Below are 27678 nucleotides of genomic sequence, written 5' to 3' on the forward strand. Positions count from 1 at the left end.
CTAATCCAACGCTCACACCGCAGCCTGACACAAAGGAGACCCGGAGACAAGCCCCGTGTAATTATTGCGAAGCTACACAACGAGGGAGATGCCTTGGATATTCTAAGGAAAGCCAGAGACCGAGGCGGCCAACTCAACTACAAGGGAAACCCGATCGCTATATTCCCGGACTACACCGCGAATGTCGCCAGAGCCCGGGCAGCGTTTACACCCGCCAGGAAGATGCTTCAGGGGAAACCTGGGGTCCGCTACGGCCTGCTGTATCCGGCCAGGCTCCGCATCACCAACAACAACGATGAGCGGGAGTTCGCGGATGCTACTAAGGCAATGGACTATATAAAGAAACACATCCTTCCAGCTGATGGACCGGAGCACTAAGAGACAGTATCCCTTACTGTCATCAGGTTTGAGAAAAAGAGAAAAAAAAAAAAAAAAAGTCTGATACGCTAAATCCGCGACCTTTATGGCAATACGATTATGAATATGCGATCTATTAAGCCAGCTGTTTGAATGAGGGATTGTCACCTGCACATTATGTAAGTAACGAATAAGTGAGAGATTATCAGCATACTCAAAAGTACATGGCTGCCTGCCGTTTTGGCTAAAGTAATTACTACAGTTACATTTGAAATTTAAGTTATTGAGTTCAAGATGTCTTTATTTTATATGAGGTTCTGGGGCAGCTCGATGTGCACATCTACTGACTGAATAGCCTATAGTTTGGCTTCTGCCCAAACCAAAGCGAACTCTGACTGTTCGCACAGCTGCAAGTTCGAGATGCAGCCTGAAACTGTGCCCCACAGGACCAACCGGACACTTATGTCAGCCGTGTTCTCGGCTATTGTAGTTCTATGTTCAGCTCTGTTTGTGTTGATTCCCATGTTCCCCAGGGATCTAAGAAGAGCAACAGTGAACTTTTCCATCCACATACTCTTTCAGGATAAGAATAATTTGTTAAAGTTGAAATGCTACAAAACATATAATGCTGTTATCTTAGTAATTCTTAGATATCTTTCATGTAGTCTCCAGTCTTTACTTGTACACCCGCTTTATTATTTGCTTGATTTTATTTTCTACAACTTTTTTATCAGTGTATTTTATATTATTTTACTCTTTCTTTTATTTCAATTACATTTGACCCTGCTTTTGAGATATGGGATCTCTTAAGGTAATAAGTTACAATGTTAAAGGTCTCCACAGCCCAATCAAGAGAAAGAAAATTATTAATCTGTTAAAGAGAAATAGTTGCCAGATTGCATTCCTGCAAGAAACTCACCTTTCAGATAAGGAACACGAAAAATTAAAGAAGTCCTGGGCAGATAAGGTATTTTACTCATCACACCCATCTGGTCGGAAAAGAGGTGTAGCTATTTTGATACACAGACAGGTCAATTTTACATCAACCAAAATTCATAAAGACTCGACAGGGAGATTTATAATGATAAATGGATTGATTGATGGAGTGGAAGTTTGTCTTATGAATATATATGCTCCAAACGAGGATGATCCTAGCTTTATTCGTACAATCTTCTCCATAATATTACAGCATAGCTCTGGTATTTTATTGTTAGGAGGAGATTTTAATTGCGTCATGTCCCAACATTTAGATAGACATCCTATGTCTAGCACTTCTACTTCTAGGATGAGCAATATGCTTAGGCATTTATCGACAGAATCTGGCCTGGTGGACATTTGGAGAAACAAACACCCTAAAGGCAAAGACTTTACCTTTTTTTCGCATAGGCACTCCTCATACTCCAGAATAGACCTCTTTTTTACTCCCAAGGCAGAATCTTATAGAGTAGTTGACATAAAGATCCTCCCAATTACATTATCCGATCACGCTCCTCTCGTATTGTCGTGGAACATTGGTAACAGGCCAGCAACTAAACAATGGCGATTAAATGCGTCGCTCCTCAATGATAAAGAATTCATTGCATTTATAAAAACTGAACTAAAAAATTATCTTGACACTAATACTTCACCTGAAATATCACCTCTTACTCTATGGGACTGTGCAAAGGCATATATTAGAGGCCGAATCATTTCTTTTACAAGTGCCAGAAAAAGAAAAAGGGAAGAAAAACAGCGAGAGCTAGAAGACAAAATAAGGCAGCTTGAACAGCAACACAAAAGAAACTCAACCTCAAGCTTATTAAATAATTTGAAAGAAGCACGCAGAGACCTAAACAGCTTAATTAATGAAAAAATAGAGGGCAATTTAAGATTCACTAACCAAAAATACTACGAAAATGGCAATAGGGCAAGTAGGCTATTAGCATTTAGACTTAAAAAACAACAATCATCAAACATAGTACAGAAATTAAAGGAAAATAATTCAACTCTCACAAAGCCGGATGAAATATCCAAGTCCTTCGCAGAATTTTACAAGAATCTATACAAAAATACAGACACCTGCACAAATGATGAGGAATTGGCACAATTTTTAAAAGACATCAAATTGAAAGAGTTACCTGAATCTATGGCAAGAGAACTGGATGAGCCAATTAAGGACCTGGAAATACGTCAGATAATCTCCATCCTGAAAAATAATAAAAGCCCTGGCCCGGATGGGTATATTAACGAATTTTATAAAGCTTTCATAGAGAGTATATCACCTTTATTGCTAGACGCTTACCATCATGCATTAAAATCTGGAACCATGGCCCCCTCTTGGAGAGAGGCTACTATAGTAGTGATACATAAAGATGGCAAAGATCCCACCAAATGCCAATCATACAGACCTATCTCATTATTGAATACAGATCTACGAATCCTAACTGCTATTCTGGCAAGACGTGTCAATAAAATGACTACAGAAATTATCCATCCCGATCAGACAGGGTTTATAAAGGGGAGATACTATGGAGACAACATCAGAAGGTTATTCAATTTAATGACACACCCAAAAGTTAAAGAAGAGGAGTCAATGATATTATCCCTAGATGCCATGAAAGCATTTGACCGAGTATCCTGGCAATACCTTATTCAAACTCTGAAACGATTCCAATTTGGCCCGAACTTCATCAAATGGATACAAACCTTGTATTCGGATCCACAATCCGCAGTTAAGGTGAATGGATTTCTCTCAGACCGTTTCACTCTGGAACGTGGATGTAGACAAGGTTGTTCACTATCTCCTCTGTTATTTGATATCAGTATTGAACCATTAGCACAGCTGATTAGGGATAATGATAATATTAGGGGAGTTACGATAAACGGAGAACAGCATAAAATCTCAATATATGCTGACGATGTATTGCTGTACCTTACAAAACCTGTAACAACAATACCATGTTTAAAAGGACATCATTTTAACTTATGGATACTTCTCGGGCTACAAATTAAACGTGGACAAAACAATGGCCATGGATATAGGCGGCAACATCTCAGATACAACTAAATTGCAGAGTGGGTTCAATTGGCCAATAAATGGCATCAAATATTTAGGAATTCATATACCACTGTCATTAGTAAGACTATACGATTTCAATTACAAAAGTTTAATTCATAACATTAGTAAGGACTTAGACCGATGGTCAATATTGCCCCTATCTCTGCTGGGTTGCATTGAGAGTGTCCGTATGAATGTGCTGCCTAAATTACTATATCTGTTTGAAATGTTACCTATTGACATCCCCAAAACTACATTTGACAAATTGGACAAACTTATTTCAATATTTATCTGGCAGAGAAAGCGACCAAGAATTAGACTAAAAGTGTTACAGTTATCTAAAGCAAAGGGAGGGCTCAAACTACCTAATTTGAGATACTACTTTTGGGCTGCGCAACTAAAACCGCTCATAATATGGCTTCAGGACTTATCATACACACGCTGGCTCAATATTGAAAAGAGTTTATGTGAAAGACCTATACAGGCCTTGCCATTCTTAGATGTCCATCCAAGTAAAATAAGTATGGGTGTCTGGACCAAAATTACATTAAAAATATGGAAGACAATAATATCTACATTCGGGCTACCTAAAACAATTTCAGCACTTACAAATATTGGATATATGAATGATTTTGTGCCCTCTAAATTGGATACAGGCTTCAGGAAATGGTCTGAGTATGGACTCACCAATTTACATGAACTCCACAATGCTGGCAATTTTAAATCATTTACACAGCTGTCGGAGGAATTTAAGATACCAAGAACAGATTTCTTCAGATACTTACAGTTAAGGGATTTCTTATTAAAACACAAAGACTGGGACAAAGTTACTAAACCAACGCTAATTGAAGAGTTATTGATTAAAGTACAAACAAAAAAATGGGATAAGAAAATAATAAGCTATTGTTACCAAATATTCCTGAGCATGAATTTGAATAATACTGCACAGGTTAAGGAGAGATGGGAAATTGAAATTAATTCCAACATATCACATGATATGTGGGAAGAAATTTGTACTGAAGTACATATGGTAACTAATTCAAATGTATGGAGAGAATTTAAATGGAAGGTAGTCATGAGATTCTTTCGGACACCTGAAATTACAGCTAAATTTAGCACAACACACTCAAATAAATGCTGGAGAAACTGTGGGCCACACATTGGTAATCAGACCCATATACTCTGGCTATGCCCAAAACTGGAAGCATTCTGGAAGGAAGTGTTTGAAACACTTAATAAAATATTTGATGGAAATATTACAATGGACCCAATGGTGGCCCTACTAGGTCTATTACCAAGAGGCATGGAAGGAAGAGCCAAAAAATATCTCTTACAGATACTACTAGCAACAGCAATTAAATGTATTACAGTAAGGTGGTTGAAGCCTGACCCTCCAACACACAATATGTGGACTGAAAAAATAAAGGAAATATATCAAATGGAACAAATAACATATTCCCTGAGGCTCCAAAAACATATATTCACTAAAAGGTGGAGCCCTGCTATGGGTATACTGATATAATTTTATTTCATCTTGTTTTATTCTATTCTGTTTTATTTTATATTTTTCTTTGTCACTGTGTCTCCATCTCCTTTGTTGTACCATAACTGTTACCTTGTGTATGAAACAGCAGATATGAGGAGTAAGATTCTGTATGATTTTGTATGAAACTCAAATAAAAATTAAGTTAAAAAAAAAAAAAAAAAAGCCTTTTCCCCGCACACATCAAAATAGTTGAGATACGAGCCACTCACTGTGTACACACACAGGGAACCCAAAGGGAAGGACAGTTGTCGTGGGAACAGTGCTCCGAATACCAGGAACAGGAAATGTTGTGAACCTTCCCGTTCCCAACTGATAGTTCTTGGAAAAAGACAGCAGAGGCAGATCTACAGCCAAATGTCTGGTTACAAAACTATCACACAAAGATGAACGTTGGTGTATTTGTTCAGAAAACTGAATTCATAGTGTGAACCACAACGGTACTAAAAACAAAATTGGGTGTGGGTCACAAATTGGGTGTGGGTCGTAACCATGGGGATAACATGTCCCCTCTCCTTCTGAGAACTCTCAAGAAGAATTATAGGCCGGCGTTTTCAAAACACAGTGTTAACTTGGGAGTTAACGCAGTAGATCGCGGTGTCAACGTATTTGAGGTTAAATTTACTGGTGGAAAACAAAGGTGGAGGAGATTCTGACCTTACAATGTTGATATTGCTCAAAACTAATGGAAGCCAAGACCTTTTTTTTTCTCCTACAGTGTTATTTTTGCGCAAAATGCTAAACTACAGTATCACGTAGGATTTCTACATGTATGCAAGTGGGATCCACTCATTGACGCCTCAAAGTTTCCGATGGCACTCACGGCTTCCATAGTGTGAAAGTCCTACCGATTTTCCGAATGCAAATTAGTGGTTTGAACATTTTGCACATTTTTGACGACATTGCACAGCAGGACCAGCACATGTTAGCGCCTCTTATTAGTAGGCAGGGCTTTTTGGTATCTTTTGGCCAAGTTTAAACTTTGAAATAGCAGCAAATTAGGTTAATTATTAAAATCCTTCTAAAATCCTCGACCCACCTGCTTGCTGCAGGACTGAGCTCTGATTGGCTCCAATGGAAATAAGAGCGAATATGGAAATGAGTCGTGACCACCACGTGTGCTTTACAAAACGTTCCAGCCTCCTCCTGTACACTCTCTGTCCTCTCCTTCACCCCACTCCTGTTGCGTGATGCACAATATCCACAAGTACATCTCAGGCTCGTCTGATGTTATTGTGAAGATCGATAGCCCTTCCCCACAGACTTATACGCCCCAATCAACAGCGATGAAGCAAAGGAACGGTAAACACACACAGAACGCTCAAAGGAGGGGGAGGGAAGGCTCTGCATCAGTTAAGAGTGATTACAGGAACCATCTCTCTCCTATCTGTTAACTGACCCCCTCCTCCTCCTCCACCTCCTCCTCTCTCCCTCCCCCCATGCCTTCTTTGTTCCTCCTAAGTCCCCTCCTTCCCTCACCCCTACTCCCCCTTTGTTCCTCCCCCCCTCCCTCCCTGGAAGTTCATCTCCATGTCAGAACCCTGATGTGGCCGATTGTGTTTCATCCCAAAATGTAAACAGTCACGAAACATAAACTGCCAGAAGTTCGGACTTGTGGTACAACGAACGCGAGCCCTGCATCCCGTACGGCCCCCGCCCGCCCCGGAGCTGCTCTCCCGCTCCGACCAGCCACCACTCAAACCACAGCAGAAGACTGGAAAGGCTCCGTCAACGTCTCCGTTGGCTCCTTATATAAACAGGCAACATGTGTGACCCCCGGTAGCCCCCCGACCGGGTCTCTGCCGACCTCAACTTATCAGACAGCCACCCTTACTCTCCCCGACCCCCGCCCTGCACCGCCACAGAAACAACCGGAGGGTGGAGGGGGAGCGGTTCATGAACAGGGCCGGGCTGTTCCAAAGTGGGAGTGGGGGTGGGTGACTTTAGACCGAGCTGGTGTTGGGAGAGAAAGTTGGGTCGAGGGAGAGGGGGTGTGTGGCTGGCGGTGAGGGGGTGAATTCCTAAGAGGGGTTCTCACACCACATAAGCGGCGGGAGGGGGGGTGTCCTGTGTGGAGGAGGAGGACCAGGCTTCAATACAGAGAGACAGAGAGACAGAGAGAGAGAGACACAGACACACACACACACACACAGACCTGAGATCTGATGAATACCGAGTAGGATTCACAACCTTCATCTTTGGATCGACGGCCCACTTCAGTCGAACTTGGGTCAGGACTCTAATCGGTTCCAACACCAGCGGTCGCTGGGAGGAGGAGGAGGAGGAGGTGGGCGGGAGGCTGACATACCGGCATACCATCAGGGATAGATAAGAAAGTAGACAAGCAGAGGGGAGGGAAGGGGATTAGTGGTGCATCGCTTTAAAGACACATATACATCACAGCCAACGCCACTCTGACCTGCAGCGCAGAGCCCTGCACAGACGAGGAGCACGGCGTGAGAGGGGAGCCAGGACAGACCCGGCGCACACGGCGTTGTGCTTTGAGGGCCAACGGGTTTGGTTTGGAGTGTTTTAAGAGACTGTTCTGAAAGGAGAGGAGATCAACCGGCCGCAACCTGGAGGACCCACAGCTTGAGTTCCAACGGGCCCCGCACCACAGCGTGAGTACGACACCTCTCTCAGTGCCGGAGAACCAACACTAACAACACTACTCTCTCACACATGAAACACCTGAAAGTTCATTCACTATCTGCCGACCGGTGGTACTTTCAGGCACAATTCAGCACACTCTGGATTCATTGTAAATCTAGTTTGTTTTTAAATTTAAAAGTGATTTAGTTCTCTGCGTTAACTTCCCGTGGACATTGTTAAACAATTATGGATAAATTGTTACACAAATGTAGCAATCATCGTAAACTTTATTATAATTAAATTGAAACCAAGTTCGGATACATGGTAACTGAACCATAAACAATGCTAGGATTAATTAGCAAACTAAAGCATGGGAGATCTAAATAACCTCAATGAGGGACGTGAGACTGCCAAAAAGAAAACAATCGATGCAAGTCACTGCTTTTGTTTTAACACAATGGAATCGTGAAACAATAGAACTTGTTAATGCAGCATCAAACTCTCTAGGTCAGGGAGAGGGGGTCTTAACCACTACTGATTAGTGAATCATCCACTCATTAAATTTTTGTTGAGGCCCTAACGATGTGGGCTTCAGGTTTCAGACAACAAACCTTTAGTGGCAACCAGATGTCTGTTGGGTACACACACACACACACACACACACAAAAATCCCATGACCTTGGAATGGACAACACAACACTTGTGCAAACAATGGGGGACCGATTTGGAAAGTAAACAAAAGGCCATTTTCTCAGAAGGTACTTTCAATTACTGTCTTCCGGTGTTCCTGATGCACTACTTTATTGTTGAGTTGCAGTCGTAAGAACAGTTTGGAAAGTAGGAGAGAGGGAACTTTTGGTTGTCCATCTATCCATCATAAGTTGTTGAGATCAAGTTGAAAGGTTTGAGTATTTTACCAGCAAACACTGTGCAGCAATCCATTACTAATACTATAGACTTGCACAAGTTACTTTGAGCTCAAGGGAATAAGCATTTATTCTGTTGAGACATCTAACATCTAGCTGACATCTAACATCTAGCTCCTACTGATGAATGGCTGGGGCTAGCATTGAGCTAATGGATGGCCAGGTCTACAGTTCTGCTAACTGATGGACCAAGCTAGCTGGGATGTAAGATGGCTGGTCTACAAAATGCACAGGTCGTGGTACAAGCGTTTATACGTAACCCTTATTTAGATAGAAGACAATTTAGGAAGTTAGCGAGAAGCCTAGAGAGAGAGTCTAACCAAGATGTTTCCTCTTTATAGCGACTCTGCCACAGCCAGCTGTGTCTCATTTTAAAATATCTCACCGCCGCTCTGTTGAATGTATCCACCATAGTGTATTTACACAAGTGCTGCACTCAAGTCATTTTTCAGTTCAACCTTCTACATTTCAAAGAGGAATTATTGACTTTATACTTAATTTCTATAAAAGCGGCCGTTTCTTGGTTACTTTGAAGCAAGCAGTTAAACAAAATATGAAAAAATGTGGTTGGCCGCATATTCACAAGCTTACACTGTCAGACTTCTGGTCTGACAGTGCCAAATATCTTTGCCCAAGTGTGTTATGGTGACAGAGAAAGTATCCTAGCTGCAAGTCCCCTACCTTGACTCGGGTTGAAAGTGGCATGCATAATATATCCATAGTATTTCATTACGGGTGTAAGTTATGCTCTGATTGCCACTTTCCTTGGGAAACAACATCAAACCTTGTTTGAATGTAATGGCACCATCCCTTGATCCACCCTGCCCTCCCCAGACACAGAGCAGCTACATGCTGTGTGGAAAACAAAAACACGCTTTCATTTCAAGATGCCCTTCAACTCTCCGCCACACACTCCGATAAACAGGGGGCCCCCTTTCCTTTTCTGTCAATCAGCTTTGAGATAGCCATCGTCTCATCATCACAGGCAGGCATTCACTGAGGCAAGCTTCCTGTTCACATAGATAAGACCTCTGACCAACGGTTGAACAAGAACCTAGGGTCTTTTAAGCCCGGCACCATGGAGTCACTGGCTGGAGAGCCAGACAGCTCAATCCTATTCTGACTGAATCATTCCTCATTTATTGTATGTATTGGTTTCCCAATATATGTGGAAGCATGTGGCGCCGGAGGTAGAGAGAGGCTGATAACCGGACGGTTGCTAGTTTGATCCCCAGCTCAGCCTAGCTGTGTGTCAAGGTGTCCCTGAGCGAGACCCGATGAGCTGGCCCTCTCCTTGCATGGCTGACACCGCCGTCGGTGTCTGAATGTGTGGGTGAATGTTATGCGATATTGAAAGCGCTTTGAGTGGCCACTAGTTAGAAAAGCGCTATATAAATTCAGTCCATTTACTATTTACCATAAATGCCAAATGGCCCTACGACCATTTATTGGAAGACACATTTAATGAGTTTGTTTTATTCTATTTGTTTATCAACTGTTTTAATTGTGCCTTCCCTCTCCTCCCTCCAGTTCCCAATGAGTATGTCTGGTACTCTGGAGAAGGGGGCTCACCACCAGAACCTGGACCTGTCTGAGGAGGTGCCCCCGCACCACCAGTACCACCACCAGCACCACCAGCAGCAGCAACTGGCCCAACTCAGCCACCACCAGCACCACCAGCACCTCCAGCACTCCAACTCCCTGGCCTCCACCACCGCCGTGGGCATGGGCGGAGGCTCAGAGACGCCGCCACCGCGCGTGGTGGTGCCTCCGCCCTACTCCGCCGCCGAGAGCGGTGGTGGAGGAGGGAGCGACGCCCCGCTGGAGCTGCGCGGCTCTCTGGACTGCTGGGCGTGCTCCGTGCTGGTGACAGCCCAGAACCTGCTGATCGCCGCTATCAACGCCTGCCTGGCCGGGGTGGTGTTCGGCACCATCCTGACGCCCGCAACCACCATGGTGGCGTTCGGCTTCCTCTGCCATTCCACGGTAAGGAGGGCTCCTCTGTTGAGCTGGTTTAGTAGATGTCTTAATCGCTATGGATTCGTTGGGTTTCCAACTTGGGTGTCGCGTCCCAAAAGTGGCTGGCAGCATTGCCTATGCAGGCCTGTTTGATATATAGGCCTAAGGAGGCCTGAATATGTATAATATTGATGGGCCTTGGGACGAAAAGCCAAGCCACGGGGGGTATGGCTTGAGAAGGCTAGGGAACCCCTGGCGTGGCAAATGTTGTGATCCAAAGCGCGTCACAATGAGTTCAGATACCTGTCATTAAGGAGGCAAGTATCTTAGGTAGCGAATATTAGAGATCGAACCCTGTGCATCTTGGTAAGGAGTTCAACTCCAGCCCCACGACATGATCAAACCTCACCTATAGCTGCATGTTGCCATTAAGCGACAGATTAGCACGTTCATCAGTTTGGTTCTCGGAGTTCCAAACACGTTTTTCTATGATCCGCCTAACGACAGAGGGGGGGTTCAGGATATGACAAGTCAGGGTTCAGGGTCGTTCTGAGCCCTGACGCCTTGGGGATCACTGGAGCGCACCCTGGGTCAGGAGGCCCTCTTAACCTGGCTGGGTCCGTAGCGGCATCGCTCCCCTAAGTAGTCTTTGTGGTTCAGGGGCTTTGAATGGGATGCTACAACACATCTCCTCAGAAGAGCGTCTTAATGAACACGGAGAACCCCCCAGCTGTGGGACTCCCGCCAGTTGGACTACACCTCATGTGACTCCGGATTAACAGAGGGGATTAAGGGAGCGACAGAGAGCCAGGGCGAACCGCCGAGCATGGGGGAGAGAGATGGGTGGGAAAGGAGCGAGTGAAAACAAATAAGGGGGAGATTAACATTCTACCTTACTCGCCGTTATCCCAACAGTCACTGGTTAGATGTTCAATAATGAGGTGTTTGTAGTTAGTTAATACTCAATCGAGTACTATATACGACATATTGAACATAAGATATTACAAAATTCAAAACACGAGGGAACTGGAGGTCTGACACCTGACAGAGCAAACTTGAATGTTTAATGTACGCCTTATTTTACATGTCAACATTAAAATGAAGCAACGACCAGATCTGCCCTAAAATTATAGAATATATAGTTGATTCCTTCTTCGCCAATCTGCTGGGGAATGTCCCCCTCCCTTCCTCCATCTCTCCTCCTCCAGCCCTGCGGCTCTCACCTCTCACAACAGATAAGGGGGATTAAGCCCTGATAGGAAACCTCTCAATCACTTCCTGGCTCGGTTCCTTCTAGAACCCCAACCAACCAGTTATACCTGGTTCCAACTGAACCCTACACAAGCAAAACCAATTGTTAACTGCTACTTTAACTTTCATTTGAAATTAATAACTTTTCTCCAGACATTGGATTCAGAGGTATAAAAAAAGAACAGAAAAGCAGTAAAGGGTAAGGATACAGTAGGGTGACATTGTTTGTTTTTCAAGGGTTGGTGGGGGCTTTGAATGTGTTGGCATGAGTCATTTAAGCCCCAGAAGAGGGGCTCTCTCAGTATGTGTGAGCGTGTGGGTGTCATAACACTGAGCACTATCTGACCACACACCGCAGACCTGCATTCCATTCATGGTTCATCATCCCTTATCGTCTTCGCTGCACCGGGATCCCTCTTATACCCTGAACAATACTTGGAAGTCAGGCTTCCAACTTGAACCTAGAGCTAGAATATATATTAGATCAGTTGATGGTAAAGATATAACTTTAAACGATAGGCAATACATTTACTTTCATCATCATTTTAAGAACTAATAGGTAAATTGAGGCAGTGTGATTGGTGGAAACCATTTTTTCTTATTTATTAAAGTCTCGTCTCCCATATCTCTTTCCTGCTCTCCCTCTCTCCCATATCTTTTCTCTTATCGCTGTTGTCCTCTCCCCCTCCTCCATCTCTCCCCTCTCCATCAATCTACTACCTCTCAACCCTCACCTTCACCTCCTTCATCTCCCCTTCCCTCTCTCCCCTCTCCATCACTCTACCACCTCTCAACCCTCACCTTCCCCTCCTTCATCTCCCCTTCCCTCTCTCCTCTCCATAACTCTACCACCTCTCAACCCTCACCTTCACCTCCTTCATCTCCCCTTCCCTCTCTCCCCTCTCCATCACTCTACTACCTCTCAACCCTCACCTTCCCCTCCTTCATCTCCCCTTCCCTCTCTCCCCTCTCCATCACTCTACCACCTCTCAACCCTCACCTTCCCCTCCTTCATCTCCCCTTCCCTCTCCCCTCTCCATCACTCTACTACCTCTCAACCCTCACCTTCCCCTCCATCTCCCCTTCCCTCTCTCCCCTCTCCATCACTCTACTACCTCTCAACCCTCACCTTCCCCTCCTTCATTTCCCCTTCCCTCTCTCCCCTCTCCATCACTCTACTACCTCTCAACCCTCACCTTCCCCTCCTTCATCTCCCCTTCCCTCTCTCCCCTCTCCATCACTCTACTACCTCTCAACCCTCACCTTCCCCTCCATCTCCCCTTCCCTCTCTCCCCTCTCCATCACTCTACTACCTCTCAACCCTCACCTTCCCCTCCTTCATTTCCCCTTCCCTCTCTCCCCTCTCCATCACTCTACTACCTCTCAACCCTCACCTTCCCCTCCTTCATTTCCCCTTCCCTCTCTCCCCTCTCCATCACTCTACTACCTCTCAACCCTCACCTTCCCCTCCTTCATTTCCCCTTCCCTCTCTCCCCTCTCCATCACTCTACTACCTCTCAACCCTCACCTTCCCCTCCTTCATCTCCCCTTCCCTCTCTCCCCTCTCCATCACTCTACTACCTCTCAACCCTCACCTTCCCCTCCTTCATTTCCCCTTCCCTCTCTCCCCTCTCCATCACTCTACTACCTCTCAACCCTCACCTTCCCCTCCATCTCCCCTTCCCTCTCTCCCCTCTCCATCACTCTACTACCTCTCAACCCTCACCTTCCCCTCCTTCATCTCCCCCACTCCCTCTCACCCCTCTCTCCTCCCCCCTCCAGGTGCGCCCCCACGGGACCTCCCGCTACTGCTCCGACCTGCTGTCTGACGGGGGCTGCGTGGCCCTGCTGGTGGTGGGCTTCCTGCTGGTCACCCCCCTGCTGGTGCTGGCCCTGGCCGCCTACTGCCGCCTGGCCCGCCACCTCCAGCTGGGCCTCTGCTTCATCCCCTACAGCCGCGCCGTATACAAGAACCTGCCCGCCACGCAGCACCGCGGCCTGGCCCCCGGCTGCTGCTGCCCGCGGGGTGGCCCGCAGGGGGGCTCCGCCAGCGGGAAGGGGAAGGTGTGGGTGTAGCGTCGTGGAGGTGAGGGAAGGAGTGGTGGGGGGACAATCAGCTTTCAATCGGGGACTGTGGCCCGGGAGAAAAAATGAAATTTGTAATTTTGTATTTTTTGTTTGCTAGTTTCTAGTTAAAACCTTTAGAAAAACGTCCCTTTGCGAGGGACAATAAAGGTTGTACAGTTCAAGTCATTCACTGTAATATGTGGTGAGGAGGGCACCATCGATGGCGGGTTACTGCAGGAGATTACTGTTACTTAATGAGGGGGGCAGGGCGCATACTGATGCAGCAAGACCCCCACTACCAGGAATGATGTTGTTGTGAGAATCCCCCATTTGGAGGATTTAATATGGGGGTGGTATTGCTAAGGAGGGGGGTTGAGGTTTGGGGACAAAACAAGAGGATGATGCAGGGTAAAAGCTGTTAGGCCAATACCTGAGACAAAAGGTCTCTACTAGATCTGGGGCAATGTGAGCATCAATCTCACTCATTCTAGACAGAGATGTCAAAATGTCTGAAAATGTATTTTATTAAAACTGCAGCCAACTGGCTCTACCTTTAGCTAGTAATCTGGCCTAACCCTAATCTATTACCAAATCTATTACATACGAAGGATGAACTGAAATGAAATACAATAAAATAGTTAATTATGAATTTCCACCATGGATTCGATTTTAGCGATGGCTTTAGCTTAGATTACAAACCAGGAACGTATACTTGTTTCGCCTAGTATCTATTATATAAATAAAATTCTTACAAACTAATGTGCAATGTGTCTGATTATTTTAGTGTGTGAAAACATCCCTCATTCATGTGAGATGTCACATTACACCCACCGACCTGTGTTTAATAACTCCTATAATAAATCCATGGTAATACACCAACTGATTTTAATGCACAAATTAAATATAATTTTGCACCCGTTGCATGTATTTACTGGGTTGTTTTAATGGGAACCACGTGCAACACAAGAGTCATTAAATGTCAGGTCTCCAAGTCGAGGAGCCCATCGAACCATGGCTTGATTATTATAACAACAATTTAAATAGCCATCGATAAGCTCAGTATTATGATTGCAAATGACAGTGATTTTCGTGATTTGCAAAAACAGATTTCTTGTTTTTATTAATTTTCATAAATCACTTCAGTTGGGTTGCTTTGATTAAGTTAAAATACAGGTGACTTACAAAATGTAACTTTGTTTTACTTTGACAAAAGCAGATAACTCAACATTTCATGCTTCAGAGTTAAACAAAACCATGTAATGGCCTTTAAGTGCACCATTTCATTTTTTTGAACTTGTGCAGAAAATTGCAGTAAAAGTATAGCAGTATGCAGTTTTGTGTTCCACATTATTCAGTTTAACTCAGTATTCAGTCTCAAATTAGTATTCAATATCAGTTTTTAGTATTTCAGTGTCACAATATACTGAAATACAACACTTATTTCCTTAAAGTCCTGTCTACCAACGGATATCCTCATGGAAGCTGCACACTGCCTGACTAACCCCTGGTTCACCTAGGAATGAATTGACATAACAGGACGAGAGACAAGACCTGGACCTTCTCTACCATTGCTGCTGTGTGAAAACCAAACCAATACACAATAAGATAAGATAAGATAAATGAATTGCAGCCAAGTGCAACTGAACTGAACAAACACCACCCTTAAACATCCTTATCTTAACTAATAGGACATTACACATACAAGCCACATCATACACTGATTGTAAGTTCCTATATTTTCTTAATTTCATTGCACAACATTATCAGGGGAGAGCGCGAACGCAGACCCCACTACCACAAATTATGCAGTCGAGATTCCCACATTTGAGGAATTCGCACGGGTCAGCACAGCCGAAGTGCAATGGCTAAGCCTCGCCCTGGGTGAACCACCTTCTTGATCATGGTGTCTCCCCTGCCAGGTAAGTATGGATTGTACATGGCTCATGTGCTGAACTGAGTCTCCCACATAAGAGTCTACATGATGGTGCTCACATTTAACCGACTACAAGAACGCCTTGGCTAAGAAACTACAATCAAGCATTCTGATTTCCGTATCCCAAAGATACAATTAAAATATTTAATAAAAATATAAATAATGCTTATAGCTGCATCTCTGTTGTTTCCCATCATTCAACTGTGTATTCTTCTTTTGGGGTATCCAGCTAAATAAACGGGTCCAAGCACATCACTGCCCTCCGCAGAGTATTGAGGAATTACATCCACCACATGTCCTACACGACAGACCAACAACAATCTGGCCCACATTTACTTTTATTTAACAGAATCGATTTAAAAATACAACTTATTACCGCTGTATCAGCTGTTCTTTCCCAAATAATTTACCAGGAATGTGTGGCTGGGTAGATGAAAGAAGCAAAGTCTATGCGCGAGGTGCACAAGCAACATTATGCATGTGTCCTTAAAATAGCATCTGAACAACGCGTCATTGACTTTAAACCAGGCATTTCCTGTTTGTGGCGGAATTGTTTTCTGAAACTGTAAAATAGCACCAGGGAACGTTTGCGCCAGAACACGCCTCCTCCTTTCGCCGAGCCGCCCCTTGGGGCGCAAGATCATTGCCTAATTTACCGACGCGTGTTGGTGGAGGGAAAAGAACGCTCTGCACCGTTGCAAACTAGCAACGACACATGCGTCAGTGTAGAAAGTAAATTACGCTGGATGCAAGATAGTGCCCAATAACTCTTCAAGCTGTGACGACAAACTACAAGACGAGAGTCTGATTACGCACGGACAGTTATGCCAGATGTACGGTAATTATCGTATTTGTTATACGATCACTAATTCCAAAATGGCAGAATGTATGATCATTTAGCTATTTCAATAAACCCAGAAAGTAAGAGCCTGCAGTTTGAGAGCAACCAATCAACTCAGCTCCACTCTCTATGAAATCAGCATGAAAACAGACATCGGCACAGTGAAAACACTTTGCATTGTTGTTCATTTCTTTGATGATGGATCAAAATCTGTCCAGCCCCCTTTCTGGAAATTGGCTCAAGTATTGACACTGGGAGGGCTTCAGCAGAGAGGCTGCATACCAAAATGATGAAGTCCTTCCCAGCTGCCAATATCCAACTGAAGAATCTCGTGGGATTTGGCTCGGATTGTAAACAGCGTCTCAAGTCGACCCGGGTTAACGGTGCACTGCACCTGTCACTCATTGCATCTCTACACAAAGGCATGGCCTGCAACCATCATCCTCAAAGTGTGTGGCTTTTGGACAGCCAACCATGCTGGCTGTCGCCTTGCTTGATTGACACCGCCGTTGGTGTGTGAATGTCTGCATGAATGGGTGAATGTTATATAAATGCAATCCATTTATCATTTAGTCAGGGATGTGTATGGCTACTTGTAAAAAGAAAGAAAAAAATGCATCAAGCTAGAAAAATTTCAAGAATTCTGTCATGTTGAGCCTCATACAATTCTGAGCCACCTCAGATCCATTGGCTCTCTCTCCACCATGTTGTCAAGCAGATGTGGACACAGTGGGATGCCCTGAAGCTTTTCTTCACCAACTAGTGGCTGGAAGCCAGATTAAACACAGATTAAAGCAGAACATATTCAATGTGCTAAACAATGAATCACAGACTGCATTTCCACCCTTTGGACTGGGTCCTGCCAAAGTTCACAGGCCTTCAAATAAAAGCAATGCTGCGCTCAGTGACTGCAACCAATCTTTTCTAAAATAAAGGAAATTCATTCTTCTTTTGCCATTAATCCGTCATTACCAATTTTTCCCAAAAGGGAGTGATGGAAGCTTATTCAATATAAGGCGATGATGAGCATTGGATGAAAGGTTTTGTTTCCCTTTGCGCAAGCACATAAAACCGATTGGTGGACATAATTGCATCAATACATAATACAAAGGTCCAAGCAGTGGTGTTTGTCCCAACCAATATTTTGCTTTCAAAAATATTTATCAATGTGTCGGTTCTCAGCTAAGGGAAAAAACTTTTAGCCGACTTTTAGACAAACCGTCTGTTGCCACCGAAAAGTTTATCAACGACCAAGAGCAAGCTGTCTAAATCTTTCATTGAGTGAGTCTCCCGTCATAAGGAAGGGAAGTTTTTTAACATTGGGCTGCATGCATTTATCTTTGGTACTGAGACTTTAGTCAGCCACAGGACTGTTTGGGAAATCACTGACAAATGTTGAGTACCACCTAGATCAATCCTCGTACCCCCTTCTTGGGTTAGTCTGACTATGATTGGATTTTTAAGATGCATGTATGAACCTTAGTCTGACAAAAATCGGACAGAATCGGGTTTCTCATATTCGGATTAAGACCCATAGATTCGATCAACCTTCAATTGATAGTTGCATTAATCGTGCATGTATACGTTCAATCGGATTGGAATCTGATTTTGCTTTCTCCGCATGCTCAAGATTTTTTCCCGGGGCCGTGAGCCGGAAGTAGAAGGAGACGATAGTTGTGTTGTTGTCGCCGTCGAAAACAGCAAACAACACGATGGAGAGGTCAAGGAACAAGACACACTTTTGGTCTGACGAGGAGACTCGCTTCATGCTGTACCAGTTAAAAGACATGCACATTTTACAGTTCATGTATGGGAGGAAGAATAAAAATGTAAAAAAAATATATAAGATAAAAGAATATTTATGTTAATTAGTTATGTTGAGTGTGTTTTGATGTGTCATGTGTGTGTATTCAACAGTGTTTGTAATAACGCTGTTATTTAACTAATAACACTGTAATCTTACTAATTACTGTTTCTGTCGTTACAACGCCGTTACCGTTACTGTAAGTTAAATGCGGTGCGTTACTATGAATTGATTGAATAAACTGCGTTATACGAACACACCCCTGGCTCCAAACACAAACTGCTAGTGAGGAGACTGGGTGGGTTAACAACCAGATACGCGATTATGATTGGCTAAGACAGAGTCGTGTTTCATGGTAGCTTATCGGAACCAGTGTTTTTACACACAAGTCAGGACACGCGCGCCACACACACCAAACAGATTCGATGAAGCAGCAGAAATGGCGGAGAAATACGATGAAAAGTTGGCATTTTCTGTAGTATTCGGCAGATGTTCCACAGCCTATGCAACCAAGCAAATTAAAATTCAGTTGGAAGTATATCAGGGCCTTGAATGGGCAGTTCAACCATTTAACACATTAAGGCCAAGATAAAACTGCTCAGAAAAATCCAAATTCTTTGACATATAGCTTTCTTTTTTTTACAGTAACACAAATAGTTACTTTCCCTGGTAACTAGTTACTTTTATTATAGAGTAATTCAGTTACTAACTCGGTTACTTTTTGGAACAAGTAGTGAGTAACTATAACTAATGACTTTTTTAAAGAAACATCCCAACACTGGTGTTCAATAAAGGCAACTCTAGTCGTGCAGTGTAGGGGGCGCGAGAGTTGCATAACTGCTTAACCTGGGCGCCCGTCTCTCCCTAGGACTCGTGAACGACGGTCAAGCCCATGGAGAACTACGCACCCTGTATTATGGGAGCGCAGCGCCCCCCTGTGGCCACGACCGAAAGACCGGAGAATTAGCAGCTGCTTACCGCCCCCTGGTGGCAAGGAAAGCGGTTAGGCTGCCGAGGATCTCCGGGGCAATGGCACTGGAGCCATACCTAGCTCCGGTGTTACACAGAATTCTGCGACCCACCTAAAAGTGTGACCCCAGGGGGCGCTGTAGCACATTTTCTGCAACATGCACGTTTGCGTTATAACAAAAACATAAATAAAACATAAGATCTCCCCCCACCAGTGGGTCCTTCTTTTCTTGATACTAACATTAATTCTAAACAGCGTTTTACACAGTAGCCTATAATAGGGAATGCTCAAAGGTAAATCAGCGTAATTTAACACTGACTGTAGCTTTTTCTGGGTAAAGAAGCAACGGTGAAGGACCGTACTAAACGCCCTATCATTGTATGGGTCTGTAAAATGCTAATCAAATCAAAATAAATGTATTTATTCAGCACCTTTAATAAAAAGGTAATTGGTTGGGGGAGATCTAATGTTTTATTTATGTTTTTGTCATGCCTGTCTACGCTTCAAACTCGTGCATATTGCAAAAAATATGCAACAGCGCCCCCTGGGGTCACACTTTTCGGTGGGTCACAGAATTCGGTGTAACACCGGCTTGCTGAGTGACACAACGGCTGGGGTGCCGAGGACACCGTCGTCCACCTTGCGCTGGCCTTGGAGGGGACGGTAGCTGCTCGACCTGGACCAATCGGACCAGCGAGATCTTTAGGCCCTGACCAAAGCACTGAACAGAGCACTATTTTCCACAGTATTATCAGGGGAGAGCACGAACGCAGTCCCCCACTACCACAAATTATGCAGTCGAGATTCCCACATTTGAGGAATTCGCACGGGTCAGCACAGCCGAAGTGCAATGGCTGAGCCTCGCCCTGGGTGAACCAATTTTCAATTTTTTCAATTTTTAGCCGTTTATTTAAGTCACGCACAAAGTTACATTTTAAGACATGGATTCAAGGTCAAAACAGAATGAAAGGTTAACAAGCAAAAAAGTTACATTTCACAGGAAGGTCAACACATTCAAAGGTTAACACAAAATTCTGCATAACTCAGTGTTCTCTATTTTCCAGAGTTCCTTATATACCACAATTCCATATCGTTCCTTGTCCCTCCAAACATAATCCTTTAACAAGGTTATGCTCAAATTAACTATTGACTCCGCTGAAAACAAAAGGCTCTCGTACACCATTAGGTTACGACACCTCCAAATCGACTCTTTTATGCAATTAATCAAGGCCCACCATCTTTCCCATCCCTTACAATCACCACTCTGTATAACCCCATACAGGACATCTGATTCCGTGGGGACTCTAAATAGGTCTCCCAGCCATGGCCCCAATAGGCCCCAAACCCTCCGAGCCACCCCACACGACCAGAACAAATGTGAAACATCCCCGTCCCCACCACACCCCACCCTGGGACATCTTGTGCTCTTAGATGACCCCCGTCTCTTCAGAAATTCTCGTGTAGGGAGACACCTCTGAACTCCCTGCCAAGCGAGACCTCTTTGAATAAAACCACAACCCCTGACGCTCTGTTCTTGTTGTCCCCTGACCATACAGATTGGCCAAAAATCCATCTTTGTTCAAATGTCTTGTAATCGTCTCTGTATGGTATATTACATTCTTGGAGTAGAAAGATGTCATTTTTTCCACTATTTAAAAATGTGAAAGCCGTCAGACACTTCACAGGGTCATTAAGGCCTCTAGTGTTCAGTGATGAGATGGAGAGGACAGTCATCAGGATGCCCTGGGTGAACCACCTTCTTGATCATGGTGTCTCCCCTGCCAGGTAAGTATGACATATCCACGGCTCACGTGTTTTCCTGATTCTTCCAATAAGAGTCTACATTTACATTTACATTTAGGGCATTTAGCAGACGCTTTTATCCAAAGCGACTTACAATAAGTGCATTTGTTACAATAAGTACATTTGTCATAAGAAGTGAAACAATATATAACTGTCGGTACAGTAAAGATGTTCATAGAACCAAGTGCAAGTATTACAATCGCTAGGCTAACCCATTCCCCGTGTAAAGCAACGATAGCAGCTACTGTAGATGCTACACAATTAAGTACCTTGAATAAGTGCAATGTACAAGTGCCAGGACGTACAACATTCAATGGTGGCTTTGCATTGGTTTCTATGCAGAGTCGAGATGAACTCTGAGTCTACATCATGGAACATTTGACTGACAAATTACAATCAGCAGTCAGACAATTTCCACACAAATTACTAGAAATAAAACTATATATTTTAAACTCGTATCATGCCGCTGTGCTCTTCACCCATATGGCCTGTCAGGATCGATCTTGCTGTACCTTTGAAGTTTCGGAAATTGAACGACAGTAAGACATGGATTCAAGGTCAAAACAGAATCAAAGGTTAACAAGCAAAAAAAGATACATTTCACAGGAAGGTCAACACATTCAAAGGTTAACACAAAATTCTGCATAACTCAGTGTTCTCTATTTTCCAGAGTTCCTTACATACCACAATTCCATATCGTTCCTTGTCCCTCCAAACATAATCCTTTAACAAGGTTATGCTCAAATTAACTATTACTATTAATTAACTAACTAACAATTTCATAGAACCACTGTTGAAGGTACTCAGGGAGCTATATTTTATAATGGAGGCCAATGGAGAAATAACACTGACTTCAACCATTATGAAGGCGAACAACTCAGGGTTTTCAAAGTTGGTATACACTAGGGGTGCAATGGATCACAAAACTCACGGTTCAGATCGGGTCACGGTTTTTGAGTCACGGATCGGATCATTTTCGCATCAACAACGAAAAAGATAAGACAAATGTGACTTAGCTTTCAATTGCTTTTTGTTTTATTTTCAACACTCAACAGTGAACAACAGGCTGGAAAATACTCTCTCGCTTGGAACTCAACATTCAACAGTGAATAACAGGCTGTACAAAATAAAGTGCATGAACAAACTAAAGTGCACAGAGAAGCACAGCGGACCTGGATTTATAACTTTAAATTATTTTTCAAAAAGATGAGGATGTCTGCATTGCCTGGGGAGAGTGTAGACCTTTTTGCAGTCACTATGTCCCTTGCAGTGGAAAATACTCTCTCGCTGGGAACTGAAGTGCCAGGCACAGCAAGGTAACGTCTAGCCATCATGGCAACATTTTTTTTCAGTTTTCACAGAACTATTATTGCAGCAATAACATTATTATTATTAATTTCAATTAAAAGACGTACAATTCTTATAGCAAAATAACTAAGACTGAACTGCAGTATATTTAAGTGGCCTAAGTCACTCGTATTTTAAATTGTTTTTACCTCTTCATGTTCTTCAGTGCCCAACTTGCCCACAATCTCAGTGGTGAGATCATTGTATGTTCTCTGGTGCAGGGCAGGATCTAGGTGAGACTGGGACTTGAATCTTGGGTCCAGTGCAGTCGATCTATGTAGATAGTTCTGTAGATCGGGAGGATCAGTGAATCTGCGGTTCAGGTCTGCTTTAATAGCAGCTTTGACATCCCGGCTGATGGTGCTGTCTCCCTCACATGGGTCCATGGATTGTATAATCTTTGTTTTTAGGGGTAGGACCATGGATACAGATGGAGCAGATTCAGTGCTTAATAGGGTTGTAACCATTTTGAGTGGTTTGAGCACCTGGAGGACCTCCTCTGCCACTTTCACATCATCATCAGACAAGGTGACAATGTCTCTGATATTTTTTTTCAGAGCCTTGTCAGTCAGTGCAGAGTATATAGCTGCCTGCTGCTCAAGATAGCGCTCCAACATGTCATAAGTGGAGTTCCACCTTGTTGGGACATCCTGTATCAGCTTGTGAGTAGGCAGCTGTAGCATTTCCTGCTTTGTTTTCAGCACATGAGCTGCTGTTGTGCTGCGGTGGAAAAATGAAACCCCCTTTCTGATCCTCCCAAGCAGTCTGTCCATCTTGTGTGATGCTAATCCCCTTTGGGATGCTAAATTAATCACGTGGGCAAAGCACCCTATCTGTGGCCCCAGTCCAGCTTCCTTCACTGCACTTACTTGGTTTTTGGCATTATCTGTGGTGACTGGGATGTTGTTTTTTGGCCTCTCTATTTTCCACTCTGCTACTGCTTCTGTCAGTACCTGCGCAGGATTTGTGCCGGTGTGGCTCTCGTAGAGTGGGCGTGTCTGCAGCACTGGGCTCTTTATCTCCCACTCCGGTGTTATGTAGTGCGCAGTCACCGTCACGTAACTTTCAGTGGCTCTAGAGGTCCACCCGTCTGTAGTGATGGCAACGGAGGATGCCTTGGATAATTCATCCACAATTATCTTTTTTTGTTCCTCATAAAGTTCGGGAACAATCTTGGTTGTAAAGTGGGTGCGCGAGGGTATTTCGTACCGTGGCTCAAGCACCTTAATCATGTTTTTAAAGCCTTTATTCTCCACAACGGAGTATGGCCTCATGTCTGCCGCTATCAACACCCCAATCGATTTGGTGATGGCTTTTGCCCGGTCGGAGCTCGCAGGAAAGCACTGCTTAAATGCATCGGGGAGAAGCAGTTGCAGTGCATTTTTTCTTTTTCCTCCAGTTACTCCCGACACATCGGGATGATGTCTCCTCACGTGGCTGGCCATGCTCGAGGTGTTGCCGTGGTCGTATGGCATTCTGGTGCCACAATGCCGACACACCGGGGCCATTTTGTCCACCACCCTTATTCCATTTTCATTATAGTGCACAGGGAAGCCAAAGTGCTCCCATACAGCTGATTTAAATGATGCAGGCCTCTCCAACTCCTCCGCTCCGCCGCTCGCCATGCTGCCACGCTAAATGTTCAGTAAGCATGCGCCGATCACGTCTTCTTCTTCTTCTTCTTGGTGTTTTACGGCGGTTGGCAATTGGCATCCACATGTTGGCGCATTACCGCCCTCTTCTGATCCATTTAATGAATCCAAAAAAAAATATCCAAACACTCACTCATTCACACTTTCTTGTTACTCTATATCCTATCATATAAACCTGTTTCTCTCAAAAAGTCAAACAATACTTTTATATATTTCCTCTTCCTTAAACTTAAACATTTTTCAAAGTATACACCTGCATTCCCAATGCGCCGATCACGTGAACGCGCAACTATTATTTGTCAGCTGACCCGCGGATCACGTGCGTCCCGCCCCGTGAGTGTTGATCGGGACGGATCACGGGAAATCCGTGATCCGATGCACCACTAGTATAGGCTGTAGATAAATCTGCATCCTGACCCTAAACTAAATCAGAAACATAAGACAAAATTCGTTATTCTTCACAAAAATATCAGGGGAGAGCACGAACGCAGTCCCCCACTACCACAAATTATGCAGTCGAGATTCCCACATTTGGGGAATTCGCACGGGTCAGCACAGCCGAAGTGAAATAGCACAGCCGAAGTGCAATGGCCTAGCCTCGCCCTGGATGAACCACCGTCTTGATCATGGTATCATACAAGTAAGTATAAGTTGTACAAGGCTCACATGCTATACTGATTCCCCCACATAAGAGTCTACATCATGGTGCTTACATTTTACTAAAAGCAAAACCACAATGCCTGGACTGACAAATAACATCAGTCTGATATCTGTATCCCGAAGATACAATTCAAACATAAATGACCAGTAACATATTGAATAAAGGTCAAACATGTATCACTGTCGTATTCTTCTGGAATTTCCCATAATTTAAAGCCATCATGGGGCATCACTGCCCTCTGCAGGAGCATTGAGGAATTTTCAAACATGGACAACCAACAACCATCTTACCCTCATTGTTTTCTACAAACCAAATGCAATGATGCCACCTTATTGATAAAGATAATGTGCTTATTTGTAAAAAAAAAAGAAAAAAAAAAAAGAAAATAATTAAATGCAAACTAAACTGTGGAACTACATTGAAATGTAAATTTTTTAAGCTAAACTAAGATCTTTTCCTAACTAGGTATGCCTCGCTTTCTATGAGCTGAAGGTCATGCTCCTAACCGAATCAACATGGACAATAAATTAGATGTTCATATTTATAGTAGGCACAAATATAATGTAAACTTTGTAGTACTGCAATAGCTACACTGGATATGCTATAGAGCAGCGATTCTCAATTCCCGTTCCCCAGACACGTTAGAACCTTGCCTTGAAATATATAGAGAAAAAGCAAAAAAAATATAGATATTTCTTTCTCTTTGTGTGTTTATTTATGTCTCAGGTGGCTTTTGTTTTTCTCTTATAAATTGTATTATTTTATATTATTGCATTGCTGAAGGCAGTGGCGGTGGGTCAATAGGGCGCCGCTAGGGCGCCGCCCCTCCGTGAAATATTCACTTGAATATATCTGCCAACTATTAATAAACTATTATCAATACGAAATAAATCAACAAAAATACATAGCGTTTATCCTCGTTTAATAGTGTGATATACCTGTCACTGTCAGCAACCATTTAAATGCGTCTGAACGTCAATGATTTAGGCTAGGCTAGGTATTGGTAATTCGAAATAAAGCCCTCCTCCAAGTCAGGGGCGCCGGCCACGTATTTACGTATTTTAAGCACATAAGCTGCCCCCACATAGCCACAAGGAAGCAGGATTGAACACACAAGCTGCATTACCTCCACATAGCCACAACGAAGCAGGATCAAACATATAAGCTGTAATTACCGTATTTTCCGCACTATAAGGCGCACTTAAAAGCCGGTAATTTTCTCAAAAAACGACAGTGCGCCTTATAATCCGGAGCGCCTTATATATGGATCAATTGGTTAATTGGTTGATCCATACTGGTTGTAAACGGCGCTCTGTCAAAATGTTTCAGTATGAAAAACCAATAAAAACAATTTAATAATAATAATAAAATGTTTCACTGCGACTACGATAAAGCCACACCGCTTGCAGCATTACGGCTATCGTAGTCAGTGCACACAGCATTTTACTGCGCTTACTCACAGTCCCACACCACGTCACGTATAAAGACTCCAAAATGGCACCTTCCAAGAGACACGCTTAGACGCAGAGTTCAAGCTCCAGGCTGTCAGTCACGCAGTAGAACATGGGAATAGAGCAGCAGCGAGAGAATTCAACATTAATGAATCAATGGTACGGAAGTGGAGGACGCTGAACTCGCCGAACTCTTCAATTCGGACACTGAAGGGGAAGAATTCGAGGGATTTGTGGAATGAACTGGAAAAAGTAACTGAACAATTTTGAGTTATGCTAACGTTTGAATTAGCGGTATAAGACTGTTTCTTTTTCTGTTTCGTGTTTACAAATGAACAAAGTTGTCAGAACGCTTAATAAAGTTTGACTTCGTCTGACTGTTTTGTTGACATTCCCTTTATGGCTGGTTCAGACCACACGACAGATATTCCTCCACTATTAGGAAGGTTACACTATACGATCACAGAGCCAGGAAATCGGGCGGAAGACTGGCCACACTACAATATTCGAGGGTGCGATGCTCTACTTCGTATCATTCACGTTTGCAAGATATTTAAAAAATCTAAGGTTTGGAACTGCGTTATTGTGTTTTACTTTTTTGTCATAAAGGTTCCAGTTTTATATCTGCTAAATGCAGCAACTCGTCCTCACAGTTGCGTTGCGCGTGACGAGCTATACAATTAGCACAGCTCCATCTAGTGGATGCATAACGCATCCCCAGTCAAACGTTTGACTGCAGTATCTTCTATGCTATGCGCCTTATAATCCGGTGCGCCCTATTTATGAAAAAAGTTCTAAAATAGGTCATTCATTGAAGGTGCGCCTTATAATCCGGTGCGCGTTATAGTGCGGGAAATACGGTACTATACATAGCCACAAGGGGAGCAGGACCAACATATAAGCTGCAATAACTACTCCAGATGGCAGCACCTTTAGACAGGTGAGGAAGCCGGAGCCAATCAGTCACATAGGCTACGCCTACTTCACATAGGCCACGCCTACTTGATACAAACGGGGAGCGGGAGTCAGATGAGGTCAGAGACATATGGCAGACCTGTTGAGAGCCCCGGGGAAAGCCCCCCGGGGCTGTAAGATAGCTCTGCGGTATTTCTCTCCACGCATGTTAAATACAATTCCCTCCTTTTGCTTCATAGTTACCATACCGAATTGAACTACTTTCCTAAGAACACGACAATTTTGTGACCCCGTACGTGATTCTGAGAAAGGCCGAGCGGCCACGCAACGCTCTACAACTCTTCACAGGCGCCACAAATCAGCTAAGCAGAACCTATTGTCATAAAGACTGAATCTGCATAGGATTAGTTATAGGAACACTTAGGTGTAAGAGTTGTTTGAGCCACCGTCTGGTCGCGGCGCTCCGCAGTCCCGGCCCTGGGATTACAAAAGCATAACAGACGTAGTTAAACGGTCGCAGAGAACTCTGAAGGAGATTTAATTAAAATAATCATATTGAAGAAGCAAAG

General features: G+C 43.7%; 1 protein-coding gene across 1 annotated transcript; it reads left to right on the forward strand.

Moving 5' to 3' along the window:
• Positions 1-7406: 7406 nt before the first annotated feature.
• On the forward strand, positions 7407-13741 carry tmem88b (transmembrane protein 88 b; the record flags this gene model as incomplete). Its single annotated transcript, XM_079758412.1, has 3 exons — positions 7407-7558; positions 9986-10441; positions 13448-13741. Exons 2-3 carry the CDS (start codon positions 9992-9994, stop codon positions 13739-13741), a joined length of 744 nt encoding a protein of 247 aa, XP_079614538.1. The 5' UTR covers positions 7407-7558; positions 9986-9991.
• Between the last annotated feature and the right edge of the window lie 13937 nt (positions 13742-27678).

Source organism: Pollachius pollachius (assembly GCF_949987615.1).
Source record: "Pollachius pollachius genome assembly, chromosome: 20".
Taxonomy (NCBI): Eukaryota; Metazoa; Chordata; class Actinopteri; order Gadiformes; family Gadidae; genus Pollachius; species Pollachius pollachius.